General features: G+C 44.3%; 1 protein-coding gene across 2 annotated transcripts in view; it reads right to left on the reverse strand.

Annotated features, from left to right (window-relative positions):
- Positions 1 to 6,755: 6,755 nt before the first annotated feature.
- The window catches only part of LOC141504134 (plasma membrane calcium-transporting ATPase 2-like), a 105,924-nt gene continuing 97,795 nt past the window's right edge, over positions 6,756 to 14,884 (reverse strand). For both annotated transcript variants that reach the window (XR_012473220.1, XM_074208964.1), the window contains one exon: positions 6,756 to 13,348. Coding sequence is in view for 1 of the 2 variants with exons in the window: in XM_074208964.1 (XP_074065065.1) it covers positions 13,339 to 13,348 (10 nt within the window). In the remaining variant the exon portion in view is untranslated. The remainder of the gene's footprint in view (positions 13,349 to 14,884) is intronic.

Below are 14,884 nucleotides of genomic sequence, written 5' to 3' on the forward strand. Positions count from 1 at the left end.
AACCTCTCAGCAGACACTTTTATCCCTTCTGTCCTCCCTCCCATGAACTCTTACTCAATGAGGGGCCGAGTTCTGTAACATTCCCTTATAAGGTGATTATGTTTCCCCCGCTAAGCGACCGCCAAGCCTCTTCCCCCCGCCCCCAACATCTCCCCCTTTCTGTTTTACAGGGTTATCACTTGGTGTGACCTTAAGCGGTGCTGAGGTTAGCCTTAAGCGGTGTCATTTCTACTGGCCTCTGATAGCCGGGGGCGAGGAACCCTGTCTTAGGTCATCTCCTTCAACCCAGGACCTTGCCCGTCCTAGGCGCCCGACACCCTCAGGGCCTGTCTTAGGTGGCTGGGTTAGGAGAGGTTGCCCGTCTTGGGGTTTACTTCGTCTTACCCCTAGGTGTCACATGTCATGCATGGCGGCTAGCCAGACTTGGGGATCCTCCCCCGTCTCCATGGCCATGAAGGCTTTCTGAGTAAGAAGCATATAGCCCCTCTGTCGCCTAGCTAGGCGGCAGAAACAGACAACAAGTAGGGTGATTCCCAGAATCAGCGTCCTTGTTCACCCTCAAGGGGGTATCCTCCCGCCATCTGGCAATCCCTCCATGGTATGGGATCCTCGATGTCTTCCCCTGTGGCCACACATGAGGGGCCCCACCGAGGAATCGTGAAGTCCCGTTGAGTTTGATTCACCAGGGGTCGCCAACCCAGAAGGCCTCGGAGCTGGGTCCCCTTTTTTGTCCCTGCCGGGCTGACAGTCGTCTGCGGGAAAAGGCTGACGCAGGGGTCAGTCGGGGCAGTGCTATAGTTAAAATCGTTCTGCCCTGTGGAGTTGAAGTTCCAGGACCGATTTTCTTCCCCGATGTCGAAACATAGGGAGTTGTTCAGGTCCCAGTAGAAGGAGTTCTGGACCGGTGCTTCAGCGGGGTCCATATATGCAGAAGGGAGCCCCATCGATGTATTGGTCACTAGCAGGCGAGGATAGATCGGGGAGTTCCGTGCTACCGGAAGGGGAGAGGGAATAACTCGGAGTATTCCCCATGTCGGATTTCCTTCAGATGGAGCACCTCCAAGGATCCCTACGACGATCAGAAGGCCTGAAAAAGGAAGAAATTCCTCTCACCCCGTAGGGTTGGGCATTAATCAAGGTCTCTTATCTTGTAAACAGGGAGCCATCTTTCTGGCTCTTCTATCTTATCCTCGGGATGAAATGACAGGTGGCCCTGTCTTCTGTTCTTTACCGTTACAGGGCCATGCCAACCTCCCTCTTCATCTCTCCACATGACTTTAGAGCCTGGTAGGGCCTTGGTGGGAGAGGGCAGGAGCGTTGGTTCTTTCTTAGCATGTCCTTTTGGGGAGAAAAATCTCTGGGCGGCTGTAGTGCCGTCATCCCTGACTTGTAGGAAATTCATGGTAAATAGTACCTGAGACAGGTCTGAATGGGTCAGTGACCTGCCAACTCCCCCTTTCTGTTTAAAGAGCGTAGTTTTGAGTGTGCGATTTGCTCTTTCTACCAAAGCTTGGCCAGTGGGATTGTAAGGGATCCCGGTGGAATGGGAAATGGAAAATTCTTTGCAAAAGGAAGCAAAGGCTCTCGAGGTGTAGGCGGGCCCATTATCGCTTTTGATAGCCGAGGGGACGCCTAAGACAGCCATCTGGGCATATAGATGTGAGAGAACGTGTTTAACCGCTTCTCCTGGCTGTAGAGAGGCGAAGGTGAAGGAGGAGAAGGTGTCCACCGAGACATGGATGTACTTACGACCCAGGTGAGTAATGTCCATCTGCCAAAGAGCATTGGGGCCGTCCACACGTGGGTTAGACCCCTCCGCAGGGAGGGCTTGTCTAAAGGGAGCACAAGAAGTGCAGGAGCGCACAATTTGGCGAGCCTCCTTCCGGGGAATGCTGTATAGGCGCCGGAGCGACCTGGATGACAAGTGATACTTACCATGTGCCAGCTGGGCAGGTGTGGACAGGTTTAACAAGAGAGCCCTATCTGCCTCCGCATTGCCCTGGAATATGGGGCCGGTGGAAGAAACGTGAGAGCGCACGTGAAGAACAAACAGGGGGTGGTTTCTATCACGGAGGGAGGATTGCAGCTGTATAAGGAGTGGGCTAATGGAAGAAGTCGAGGAAATGAAGGCATCTTCTAAACGAGGGATTAGCATGGCACAATACATACTGTCAGTAATAAGATTAAAAGGGGTGTCTCTGTAGAGACGGAAAGACTGAAGTATAGCATATAGTTCATTCTTCTGAGTGGAGTCAAAGGGGGTATCAAAAATCCAGGTGGCGGGTCTAGCAGGGTCATGGACCACAGCATGGCCCAACCTGGTAGCGTCAGTGAAGACATTAGGGCCGGTCACTGGTTCTGGGGACACTAGAGGGCGCGGGCGGGAAAGGTGCAGTTCAGCGAACACTCTAACCACGGGAGGTGGCGTGAGTCTGGTCTGAGAGAGGGTAGTCAGGACAGTGGCCCAAGCGATAGATCTATCAACTAGCGAGTGGGTCACCTCCTCTGGGAGGGTAAAGTTGAGGACAGGCAAGAGGCCAAAGAGACGCTGGCATCGCTCTGAGGCCTGAAGGCAAAATAAGGCCAGGGCCTCCCACCGGTCCCGGATGATGCTCTTAGTGGTCCGGGGGTATAGCCATTCAAGGCATCCATGTCTCTGGAATAAACATCCCTAGCCCAGGGAACTGTCCCCCAGTGTGTGGAAGAGGACAGGCGACTCCGGGTCGTATTGAACCAAGAAGGAAGAGGTTCTGCGGAAAATTTCCGAGAGCGCCTGTCTTGCCTGGGGGGTCCAACTTCTAGGGGATGACAGATGGGAGTCGCCTTTAAGGACATCATATAGAGGTTGCATTAAGGAGGATGGGAGGGGCATAGCGGGACGCAGCCACTGTATGGCGCCAACAAGCCTCTGAAAATCATTAAGAGTAGTGTATCCCTCGACGTTGATCGGAGGAAGTGCCCTACTAATCTTTCCCGGAAAAATCCTATGCCCCAAGTAATCATAGGGGAAATCCATCTGTACCTTTTCCGGGGCTATGTGAAGCCCCTTCTTGCGGAGGACATGGATGGTGCGTTGCAAGCAAGCCCGAGCCCCCGTCACAGAAGGTGCTGCAATCAAGATATCATCCATGTAATGTATGAGCATGCAATTCGGGAATTCTTTTCTGATAGGATGTAGCAGAGTATCCATGTAAAGCTGGCACAGGGTGGGGCTATTGGCCATTCCCTGCGGTAGGACAGTGAACTGATAACGTTTACTGGGGGCTTGGAAATTGATCGCGGGGAGGGAAAAGGCAAATTTTTCTTTGTCCTCCGGGTGGAGGGGAATGCTATAGAAGCAGTCTTTAACATCAATCACTATAATAGTCCACCCTTGCGGGACTGCAGTGGGCATAGGGAGACCAGGTTGGAGGGTCCCCATGGGTACCATGTTGGCATTTACTGCCCGAAGATCAATCAACATTCTCCAACTCCCCCCTTTCTTTTTTATGACAAAGACGGGGGAGTTATACGGGCTAAGGGACAGTTCCGCTTTGTTCTCGTGCAGGAGGGTCATTACTATGTCTGTGAGGGCGATGAGCTTTTCTTTTGTCAGGGGCCACTGCTCAACCCAAATAGGTTTCTTATTAATCCATGTTATTCTGGGGGAAAAGCTCATCTCTAAAGTGGCCCCAATTAATTTCCCCGCAGGCTATCAGGGGTGGCAAGTGTCAGGTTAAGCTGGCTCAAGATATCTCTACCCCATAATGCATAAGGGAGGTCGGGTAGGCACAGTGGGGTGAAGAGTCCAGATTCTTCCAAAGCTGACCACCGTAAGGCGTGTGCTGCTTTCATGGCAGATCTATTGCCCCCCACCCCCGTCACTGCTTGAGGGCTCTGTAGGAGTGGCCACTCGCGCCTCCACTGTCCCCTATTTATGACAGAGCAATTGGCTCCAGTGTCAATTATCCCTTCGAGCTTCTGATTTTCCACCGTGACGGTTAACAGTGGTCGCCCAGAGCTGACCGGGTGGACCCAGTTCACATGAGCGGGAGGGGCCCGCAAGGGCAGCTCCTTTCCCACCTCTTGGCCCTGTTTTACCAAGGTGGGAAAGGGGTGGGGGTTTGTGACCCTTACGGATGTGGGACTTCCGGGACCAAAAATGACCTGGGTATGGGTGACTAAGTCCACACATCTCTCAGCCCCTGTGATGAGCGCTGGGAAAATATTTAGCTCGATGGGAATCATCGAGGTTTCCCAAGGCCCGATCTCTCTCTGCTGTATCCCTTCTCCATAGTCAACCCTCACGGGGATAGTCACAGTGATGGGGCCGCCGTCTTCGAGCACGGGGGGGGGGGGGGGGGGGGGGGGGGGGCCCGCGGCCGGGCCCCTCCCTTTCCCTTTTCCCGACTTCCCTTTGGATCGGCAGAACCTGGCTATGTGACCTGGCTTTCCACAGGAATAACAGGTCGGAACTGAAGTGGAGGGGGGCCGCTGCCTGCACTGTGCTTTGAGGTGCCCTGGCTTTCCGCACCCAAAACAGGTGGGTCTCACCTGCATACCGCGAAGGGCGGTCAGGAGGCTATCCTCCCGGTTCTCCATGGCAGTCACTAAGGCTTGAATTGAATCCTCGCTGGGCATGTCCAGCAATTTGTCAACAATTTCTTCTAATGAAGCGTCGGGGGGAAGGCTGCTAATGGCTGCGATCCCTTTGGGGCGAAGACCCTCTTTAATCAATTGTCTCATAAGTAGATCAGATCCCGGGGTGTCTCCCATTATACGAGTCACTGTCTCTTTAACCTCGTTCACAAATGAGAGGGGTGTCTGATCTGCTCTCTGCTTCAGCCCAACCAACTTCTGTGTGGCTCTCCCCCCTTTCATGGCTCCAATCTTATCCCAAGCTGCAACATGTGTTTCTTTAACAGTCTCTAGCTCAAACTGGCCATACCGGGCCTGAACAGCAGGGTCAGTATAGGCTCCAGTTCCACACAGGAGGTCAATGGCTAAATCCAGGGGAGTATAACCCCGGGATTTTGCCAGCTTAGAGGCCTCTCTGCGGGCCTGAGCCTTAAAAGCTAAATATGAGGAGGCATCTAGGCACGCGGCTGCAATTTCGTCAAAGTCAGCAGGGGTCCAAGGGTGCGTAGCAAAGAGGTTTTGCATCAGTCTTTTTACATAAGGGGAGCTTGGGCCGTATTTAGTCACGGCCTCCTTAAGTTCCTTAAGCATCTTAAAAGGGACAGGGCGGTAGTCTCGGGCTCCGGTAAGGGGGTCCGTAAATACCGGGTAGAGGCCCCAGTCATCCCAGTCCACCTCCTCCCCTTTCTCTATTGCTATGGAGGCACTCGCGGCAAGTAGGCCGGATGGGCGGAGCCCTTGAGGGTATCTCTGAAGGGTGGACAAGGAACACGGGGGATTTTTTGCCTCTGTTTCCTGGCTGGGCCGCCAAGTCTGGGGCGCGGCAGCTGTCCAATCAGCGCGGACTCCTCCCTCCTCGTCAGCAGCCTCCCGGTCCCACCTACTCACGCTCCTCTTCCTGCCACCCCTGAGGACTGTTTGCACCCCTCCCTTCCCGCGCTCGGAAACTTCCGGCCCTGAATCTCTAAGTGTGCCACATTCATCGCCCTCCCCCTTTTCATTCTGTCTCGGTAAGGAGGGGCATGCGGCATTTTCTTCTCCCTGGGGGCCCCTTGTTCCCCCATTGTTTCTTCTAAGTTCCTCCCATGGATACAGGGGAGGGGGTGGCCTTCCCTCTTCCTCTGAGCTCTCTGAATCCGATCCCGCCAACGAGCTACCCACCTGAGTGCTGATTGGTCGTGCCAAAGTCACCTTCTGGGGATGCAGGGCTGCATCCACTATCTTATACACTGTAAAATCCTCAGGGGTCAGTTTTCCCGGGCAGGTGTCATCATAGGAGGCCATCTGCTGCCCTACCACCTTCCATTTACCTGGTTGGATCCCACTATGTTGCACCCAAGGGCAGATGTTCCAGATATTCTCAACAAAAGCACGGCACGTCTTGATAGGTAATTTACAGCCATGCTTAGCGCAGAGTTTATAAAGCTGCCCTGCAACGACCCCTTTCTCCTCCGGCTGAAAGGCGGGAATACTATTCCGGCCCCCCATGCTGTCTACTAGCCGAGGCTGCAATCCTAACAGGTGGCAGAACTGGAAAATTCCCGTTCGGCAAAAGAGAAGGAGGCAGCAGGGCACAATCAGACAGGCCAGCACGGCAAGGAGCGTGATTAGAGCGGAAGGAGAAAGGGAAGAGAAAGGAAGCATAGTCAACACAGTAGGGATATGTCCTTCAGGCAATATCTGAGAGTAAACGCCCTCTCCTTCCTCCCGGTCGGAAACGACCGAGGCTGTCTGGAGAATCCGACCAGCGGATTCAGACGTTCCCTAGCAAAATCAGGTCCCTGTTCCGGGCGCCACTTGCCGGGGTTTTATTTACAACGCCGGCTTCTTTATGCTAGTCCGTCCTCTTACTCACCAGTCCAAAGCGTGATGAGTCTTCGGGGTACCTCCGGCCCCCACTCTTTGATGGGGGAAGAACCAGACAGAGCGCCTGAGGTGGATCATGAGTCTTTATTCTTCTGTGATCACATCCCCGCTCCCGCCCAACCTCTCAGCAGACACTTTTATCCCCTCTGTCCTCCCTCCCATGAACTCTTACTCAATGAGGGGCCGAGTTCTGTAACATTCCCTTATAAGGTGATTATGTTTCCCCCTCTAAGCGACCGCCAAGCCTCTTCCCCCTGCCCCCAACACACCACTACATGGAAAAGTAAGTTTCAACACATTTCTAAACTCTTGAGTTCCAAATTCCCTTCCTTACACCTTCTGGGTCCCCTGCTTTAGAAAAGTACAGGCAAAAGTCTCTAATAAGCAGTTGAGAAATCCTGCTGCAATGATTGATATTCTGCTTCTTAGTAAGAATTTTACACAATTTGGATTTTTCTACTTTTTCCCTGAGTATAGTGACTTCATAGACCCATATTTCTTGGTCATAATACCTCTTCTAAATGGATATCTGATACTTTGAAAATGCTCACCTTTCTAAAATATAATGGAATCAGATTCTTTTTCTGTAGATGGGGATGGGGAAGCTCCTGGATGGGAGCTTCTGGGAGCCCCTCCATGGGTCATATTGGTCTGGTTTTGCCAAGGCAACCAGAGGTAGGACTTGAAATTCAATTACCCTTGTAGCTCTTTAGGAATGAATTTATTAAATGTTTGACCAAATAGAGCCCACAGATTATGTTATATCCAAATAGCCCTTGACAGAAAAAAGGTTCCCCATTCCTGTTGTAGATGATCCCTGTTGAGATATCTGATTGCTCTTCCACAATTTTCACAGCACACAATTTTAACCATGGAATTGGGGTACTTTTTGAGGAAGTTGGATAGCACTTGCTTGAATTGGTATCTATACACTTGTTGCGCATCCACAATAACTCCCATTTCTGGCAGGAGATGGTCCCTTCAAGGTCTTTTTCTGAACCAAACAGGTCTTACCTTCCTGAATGCCTTCAAGCCTCCTCAGGGATTACTTTCAAGATAAAGGTCAGCTAAAAACCTTAATCTGGGATTGAATACCAATGATTTATTTTTTCAGTTGTTCATATGCCAAACTACCATTTGATAAGACTCTAAAGGAAGAATTTGGGCAGAATACTAAAATAATTGTTGATATGAACTAAGTCATCAATCAATATTAAATTATGTACATTATGGTTTTATTATATTTTAAGTTGTAGAAACTATCATATATAATGATCCATATAATCATAATTTTTATTCAAGATATATGTACTATGTTATCTAATATCCTTTAATAGTTTATTAGCATTTCTTGATCTCTGCAATTCTGACAAAAACAATTATTTTTCTATTAGCTTTAATTGAGGACTATAGGGTTCAGTATATTTGTATCTGTCCTTCCCCCCAGCTGTCTGTCCTTTTGCTAGATGTAAGGTAAAAGGTTTTCTTTTGCAAGGCAATGGGGTTAAGTGACTTGCCCAAGGCCACACAGCAATTATTAAGTGTCTGAGGTCAGATTTGAACTCAGGTACTCCTGACTCCAGGGCCAGTGCTCTATTCACTAACTGCCCCCTTGGATCTAGGCTTTGTTTGAAAAAGGATAATCTTTTCCTCTGGACAAGTCATCAGTGGGATACCTAAGGAAAAAACCAGGACACATTTTAAGCCTGGAATGCGTAACTTGTCTAAAGGTGAGATTATTATTTTTCAAAATTAAATTGCCCTAATTGTAAACTCTTTTGCATTATGAAGTGAAGTTCTCTGGGACTGTTCCGGAGGGTTTTTGGGAACAAACCTTTGCCATTGTGTTTTGTTTTCCAGCCAGTGTGGGTGGCAGGGTGTGGGGATCCAGCCTCCCCGGGGTCCTTGGAAACCTGACAGGAGGGTTAGAGTTGGCCAAATGAGTTGAGTCAACAAGTGGGTATAGACAGGAGCAGGTTGACTGACTGTCAGCTGCTTAGATTTATTTTTATAGTCTTAGAATCATATGAAACAAGCAACCTAAAATAATTTCCTTGGTTACAAAAGTATACAATTTTCATCATTAATCATATAGTTCATATGGTTACAAGTTTGATCATGTAGTGGTTACAAGTGTGATTATCAATCATGTAGTTAATTTTCTTGTCCCTGTTCAGACTGTGATGACCTCAACCTTCAGTTTGTTGCTGCATAGTAAAGTTATTGATTATACAGAACTTTCTTTATAATAATCTTTTATATAATTTGTTTAATGGAATGCTTCTATGTTTTTGTACTGCATATGTAATGTTTTTCAATATGCTCCCTTGACAACCTATACTGAGGGTAGTTATGTTTGTTCACCTGTCCGTTGACTCCTTCAATAACTAATTTTCCTTTCAGCCCTTGTTGGTAGACGCTGTGGTTTCTATGACTTTTTATTCTTTGCCAATAAACTAAGGCTGTTAGAGTTCACATATTGGTTACCTATACTAACTATTCTCTCACCATCTTTATCATATATTCCTGTGTATGATAAGGGGGACAAAACTGTTAATTTCCATGAAATTCTATCTGACCCATCTTGTATCTGGTTTCCCTGTATATATTCTGACATCTCCCTGGAACTCCCAGTGCTGTATCTTCCAAAGATTTCATAACGTTGAAGCCTTTTGTATGTCTGAGGGAGAGGCAGTCCTGTTAAATTTGGACAGAGTTCACAATCTGTTTCATTCACGGAATTTCTCTGAAATCCTTCATTTATAGTCATTCCACTATTAGGATGAGTAAGTTTTGCAATCAATAATAGACCTATAAATATGGGTATACATGGAATCCCTATATATATTGAAGAAGGAAATGTTGTTCCATCAGGCAATGTGACTGCCCTGAGTCTTCTTGCTGGGACTGTGTCAAACAGCTTAGAGACCCTGGCTCCCAACATCAGGGATTGTTTCAAGAATGCAAGGGAGGTGTCTTGGATGGTAAGATACCTCGATCTTTGACTTTTTTGGTTTGATAAAAATGCAAAGGAATATTTGCCTGGCATCTTGTGTCTAGTCTATGTTGTATGTTATTTTTTTTTTTGGTGTGCAGTTTTTGTGTATAGTTATTGCTGACTGTTGAAAATATGGGACAAACTAAATCTAAGATTGGAGACCCCATAGAGAGAACTCCTGCTTTTTATATGACTAAACATTACAATTTCAGTGATCACATATTTTGCCAAAAGTGGCAATAATTAACTAGTGATAATCCTCAGTTGAGCTGACCTAGGTTGGGATCATTTGACAGGATTAAATTATCTTAAAATTGAGCTTAATTGACAAAGAATGGTGATATTTCCATACTTAGTAGGAAGAAATGTTAGAAAGATACAGAAAATCTGAGAAGGCCTTGTTTAGGACTAGAAGGAAAATTTCTTCTGATCAGACAGAAGAGGCAAAAAGCCTCATAGCTGAAAAGGTCCTAGAATCTCCTCCAGGCAAGGTCTCTGTGAAGCCTGAATTAGTGGGGGTCCACCCTTTCAAGGTAATAAACACACCATGTCCTCAGGCTGTTCAACCTGCAGATGTATAAAGGCTGCATCTGATGTAAAACTTTCAAAAATTAAAACTATTGTTCAGAAGGAAGATGAAACAGTGTTTCAATATTCTGATTGATTCACAGAAACCTTTGATGCAAATTCAGGATTGAAGCATGCTAAGAAAGGAGAAGGACAGATAGTTTCTCTTTTATTTTGTTAATCTGCAGCCTATTCTGTCCAGGTATATAAAGAGAAGTGAGCTGAGCTGACAAGATAAACACTCTCAATATGTTGTAGAGCTGACTTGGAACAAAAAGATAAAGATCACCAAGAAAAGAGAGAATTAAGGGCAAAAGCAAGTTAAGATTCTGATTCAGAGCTCAAGCAACTGAGAGCCCCCATGCAGGAACCTCCTGTAGCTAGGAGGAAGCCTGATGATCAAGCAGTCAGGGTTTGTTATAATTGCAAAAAGCCTGGACATCAGGAAAAAAGTGTAGATCCCAACTCAGAGATTTAGAAAAGAGTAAAATCCAGAAATTAAGAAGCCCTTTCCCACAGTTTTTCCAAGTTTTTAAAACTCCTCACTGTGTCCCAAGGCCACTTTCCCCTGCTCTCAACCCACACTTAGCAATGAACAAAAATATCCAGTTATGTGGTGATTTTTCGCAACTTATGACTTAAAGAGAGAAGGACATTCAAAGATGTGTCTGATACTTGCATCTGAAAGTTGTGTCCCTGTTAGAAATACATTCATAACTCTGAGGTGATCTTCAATACCAAGTTGATTAGATATGATTGGTGATATTTAATATGATATTGGGTGATATTTAAGTTCACTTACTAAGAAGAAATGGCACAGCCAAGAACTTGGTATGCTCCCCCCTAAAATCAAGTAACCCTAAAAGGAACGAAAAAAGGTTAACTTAGTAATGAGGCCTAGACCATTGATAAAAGTACCAAGAATAAACCCTGAAATCCCCCCCAAAAAAAATAATCAGGTAATTTGAGAGTAAAGAATAGACCAATTAACTAAATCTAAGAAATCCAGATTGGACCAATTCCATTTGGGCAGAAGGAAGAAAAGACATTTTTGATTAAAAGACACCATTGTTCTTCTGGGGAAGCAAGGGAGCAAAAGGGTGTGGCATTGTGGTAACAGTCTAGACATAATTATGGTCCTGACTAGCCTAGGGTATTTTAGATAGGGTCTAATCAAAAACTTAACTCCATCTCTGTGGAAGGAAAGGACTTCCCATTTTTCTTTTTATTATCCAAATTTCTTCCAGGTAGGAAGTCACAGGAAATTCTCAATCAAAGACTATCAGAAAGTCTTCTACAAGTTAAAATGCCTGCAGCACTGACAAGTTCTGTGACTTGTTCAAGGACTCATAGCATGCTGCCAAAGGAGAGACTTAAACCTAATTTTTCATGACTCCAACACTTGGCCCTATATGCCTTACCACATCTAATTCCCATTTCCAATTCCCTTACCCTATTGTATTTTTTTCTGAACTTGTATATTCTTCCTTTCCAAACACATAAATTGTAGAAAATTCAATCTTATGAACTAGGATATATGGCAGATCAGGAATAAGAGAAGAAAAAAATTGCAATATGGACTGGGATATATAGCAACATGGGAAAAGGAAGAGAAAAAAGCAGTGGTGGAGGGGGAATTTTTTCTGAGTAATTAATGTTTAAGGAACACAAAAGTAATTATCCCCTCCTTTGGATTTTGCAGCTAAGAGGAAAATAAGATAGGCTTGCTATCACTTCCGTTTTCCCTTCTTCAGTTGAACAGTTGATAGCAGTTGCTATCATTCCAAATGACAAGCATAAGTATTGCTATTATTTCCTATCTTATTAGTCCATTTGCAGATGATATTACAGTTGTCTTATCAAACCCACTGCAATAAAGACAAACTCCTACAGATATTCAATTTATCAAAAAGCACCTAGCTTCACAATAAATTACACAAGTCCATTCAATTAAATGAACATTTACTGAGATATAATGTCCAGAGCTGTGGTATACTTACTAGCTATGCCACCCTGGGTAAGTCACTTAATTCTGTCTGCCTTATCTGTAAATAAGAATTGTAATACTTCCCCCCCAGGTTTGATGTGAAGAACAAAATGAGATAATATTTTTAAAAAGAACAATTATTATTATATTATATATATTATATTATTATAACATAAAGAAAGATTATATATGCATTCAGAAAAAAACAACTAATAAATAAAAGTATATATGGAATAACTATGTTTGTGTGTGTTCGTGTCAAATGGTAGTCATCTCTAGGAAGGGTGTAGTTGTAGATTTGAAAGGAATGGGGAGTTGTACATAGCAGATTTGCAGTTTCATGTACCATCATCTTTTTGTATGCTACTGTTATAAAAATGCTTGTTTTACTCCATAAATTTAAAATATTCTTTAAATTTACTCCATAAATTTAAAATATTCTTTAAAAAAAGATCATTTAATTTCAGCAGTAGAAATACATGGCAAAATACATGAAAATATTCCTTCAGTATCTTAATTTTTCAAGTTTTGATTTTCTGATACTGAAAAGAACAAAAATATCACCTCCTGGTGGCCAGCCCTCTGATGACAAATCTTCACTAGTTTGGGAGCCAATTGACAGATATACAATGAAAGTCCAGGTCTATAATCAGAGCTTTTCCAGATGAATAAGACCTACCAAAGTTAACACTTTGGTGATTTAACAGTGATGAATGAAAGTGTGAAACTGTCCCCAGACCCAGGAGAAAGATTCATCTTAACCTCTTTATTCCTTATTACTCAAAATAGCAAAACCCATAAAACTAAGGCTTGTTTATTACTTACAAACACAACAATATCATCTTCAATATTCATTAGTGTTTTCTGTGATGAGAGTGGATGCAAAATTACTTCTTAAAAGAATGGGGGGTGAAGACTCAAAGAAAGATGTAGATGAAGTGGTTAATTTATGTAAGGTCACATGATGAACAAGAGAGCTAGCCTCACACTGTGACTCCTTGGGAGCTTAAATTAAATAAAAAGCTTAAATAAAAAGGTCAGTAGTTATAAATGTTCTCTTCCTCTGTTAGAGCACAAGTCTTACCTCTGGTCACACAGGGTCTTCAATGCCAACCACAGTGGTGCTAGTCAGCAAAGAGAAGATCTCACTCTCTTTTTCCCAGTTAGGCTCCTCTGGGAAGTCCCGGTAAGTAAGACAAATGGTCCAAAGTCCCTCACAGACCATCTTCTCAATCACTTTATGTGTTATACTATCTTGTTCTTTCTGCTTAAATAACTGTGAATTCCCATTTTTGTTCAGGATCTAGGAGCACCTGGGGAAAGGATGAAGTCAGGAGGTAGCATCACAGAGTTATTTATCCTCTTCAAAAAAAATCTCATTTTAGTTTCCTTATTGGGACATAGCAGTCACCCTAGGTTCACAAAACCCTTGCCAGAATGTGAACCCAAGTTCTAACAGGTCCTATGAAACTGGAAGGATGCTGAGAAGAGTCAGCACAAGAGATTGTGCCCATTGTCTTCTGACCAGTTTAGCTAATTTATCCCCAGCAATTTGACTAGGAGACAGAGTTAATCACACAAAGACTCACAATTACTAGTTAACAATCTGCACTGGAGGAGGGAGCAGTGTGGGAAGCCTGGGAATGTAAACTTTCTCAGAATAAGTTTCTAAACCAATGAAGAAATGAATAATTTCAGTTGAGTTTCATGAACATCATAGTCTCAAAGGACTGGAAATTGAGGGGATTGCCCCAAAGAAATTGTAGTATATGAATGTGATGGAACACTATTGTTTTATAACAAATGAGGGACAGAACTTCAGAATAGCCTAGAAAAACTTCCTTGAACTGATACTGAGTGAAATGAGCAGAACCAGAAAAATATTACACAATTTAATAGCAACATTGGGTGAAGATCAAGTATGATGGACTTGTTCATTTCAGCAGTATAATAATCAAAGGTAATTCTAAAAGACTTGGGATGGAAAAATATTATCCTTATCCAAAGAAGGAACTGTGGAGTTTAAATGCAGACCAAAGTTTACATCTTCAATTTTGGAAAGTTATCTCATGTTTGTTATATTGTCTTTTTCTCTCTGTTTTTTCTTCAGTTTGGATGTGATTCTTCTTTCACAACATTATTAACATGGATCTATATTTAGCATGGTTACACATGTAAAATCAATATTAGACTTCTGTTGGGGGTGGGGAGGGGGGAAAGAGAGGAAGGGAGAAAAATGTAAAACTCAAAACCTTGCAAAAAATGGTTGTTGAAGACTACTGTTGAATGTAGTTAGAAATATTCAATTTTTTTAAAGAATATCATAAAAATAAATGTGTGATTACTTTCTCAACCAAGTTCATGGATTCCCTTAGTGGCTCTGTAAACCCCAGATCATAAAAAACCCTACTATATAGTCTCTCTCTGGATAGAAGTTGCCTGGGTAGTAAAATGTAAAACTGTGGTTGTAGGGTTAAGGCATAGTCTTAGAGGAGAGTATCCTTCTCTACATGTGCATTTTATGTTTGTCCCATGAAAGAAATTTTCTTTGTATTTATTTACTATTTTGAAGCTTCATTTCCATTTCTGATTCAATAAATACTTCCAGAGGTGACTACATGAACTAAATTGCTTCTGGGCCTTCTGTTACACAGAAACAATCTTTAAAAGCTTTATTTTGGGGGTTGGTCACTTTTATGAAAGTGTATGAAGTGAAGTATCAGGGCTGGAAGGGACCAGTGAGCACAATAACCCATTTTACAGATGAAGAGACTGCGACCCGGAGAGAAAAGTAACTTGCTCAGTGTTACACAGGGAGTAGATTGCAAAAGCTGATTCTAAACATCTAG

This window comes from Macrotis lagotis, unplaced genomic scaffold (genome assembly GCF_037893015.1).
Source record: "Macrotis lagotis isolate mMagLag1 unplaced genomic scaffold, bilby.v1.9.chrom.fasta BILBYCTG320, whole genome shotgun sequence".
Classification (NCBI taxonomy): domain Eukaryota; kingdom Metazoa; phylum Chordata; class Mammalia; order Peramelemorphia; family Peramelidae; genus Macrotis; species Macrotis lagotis.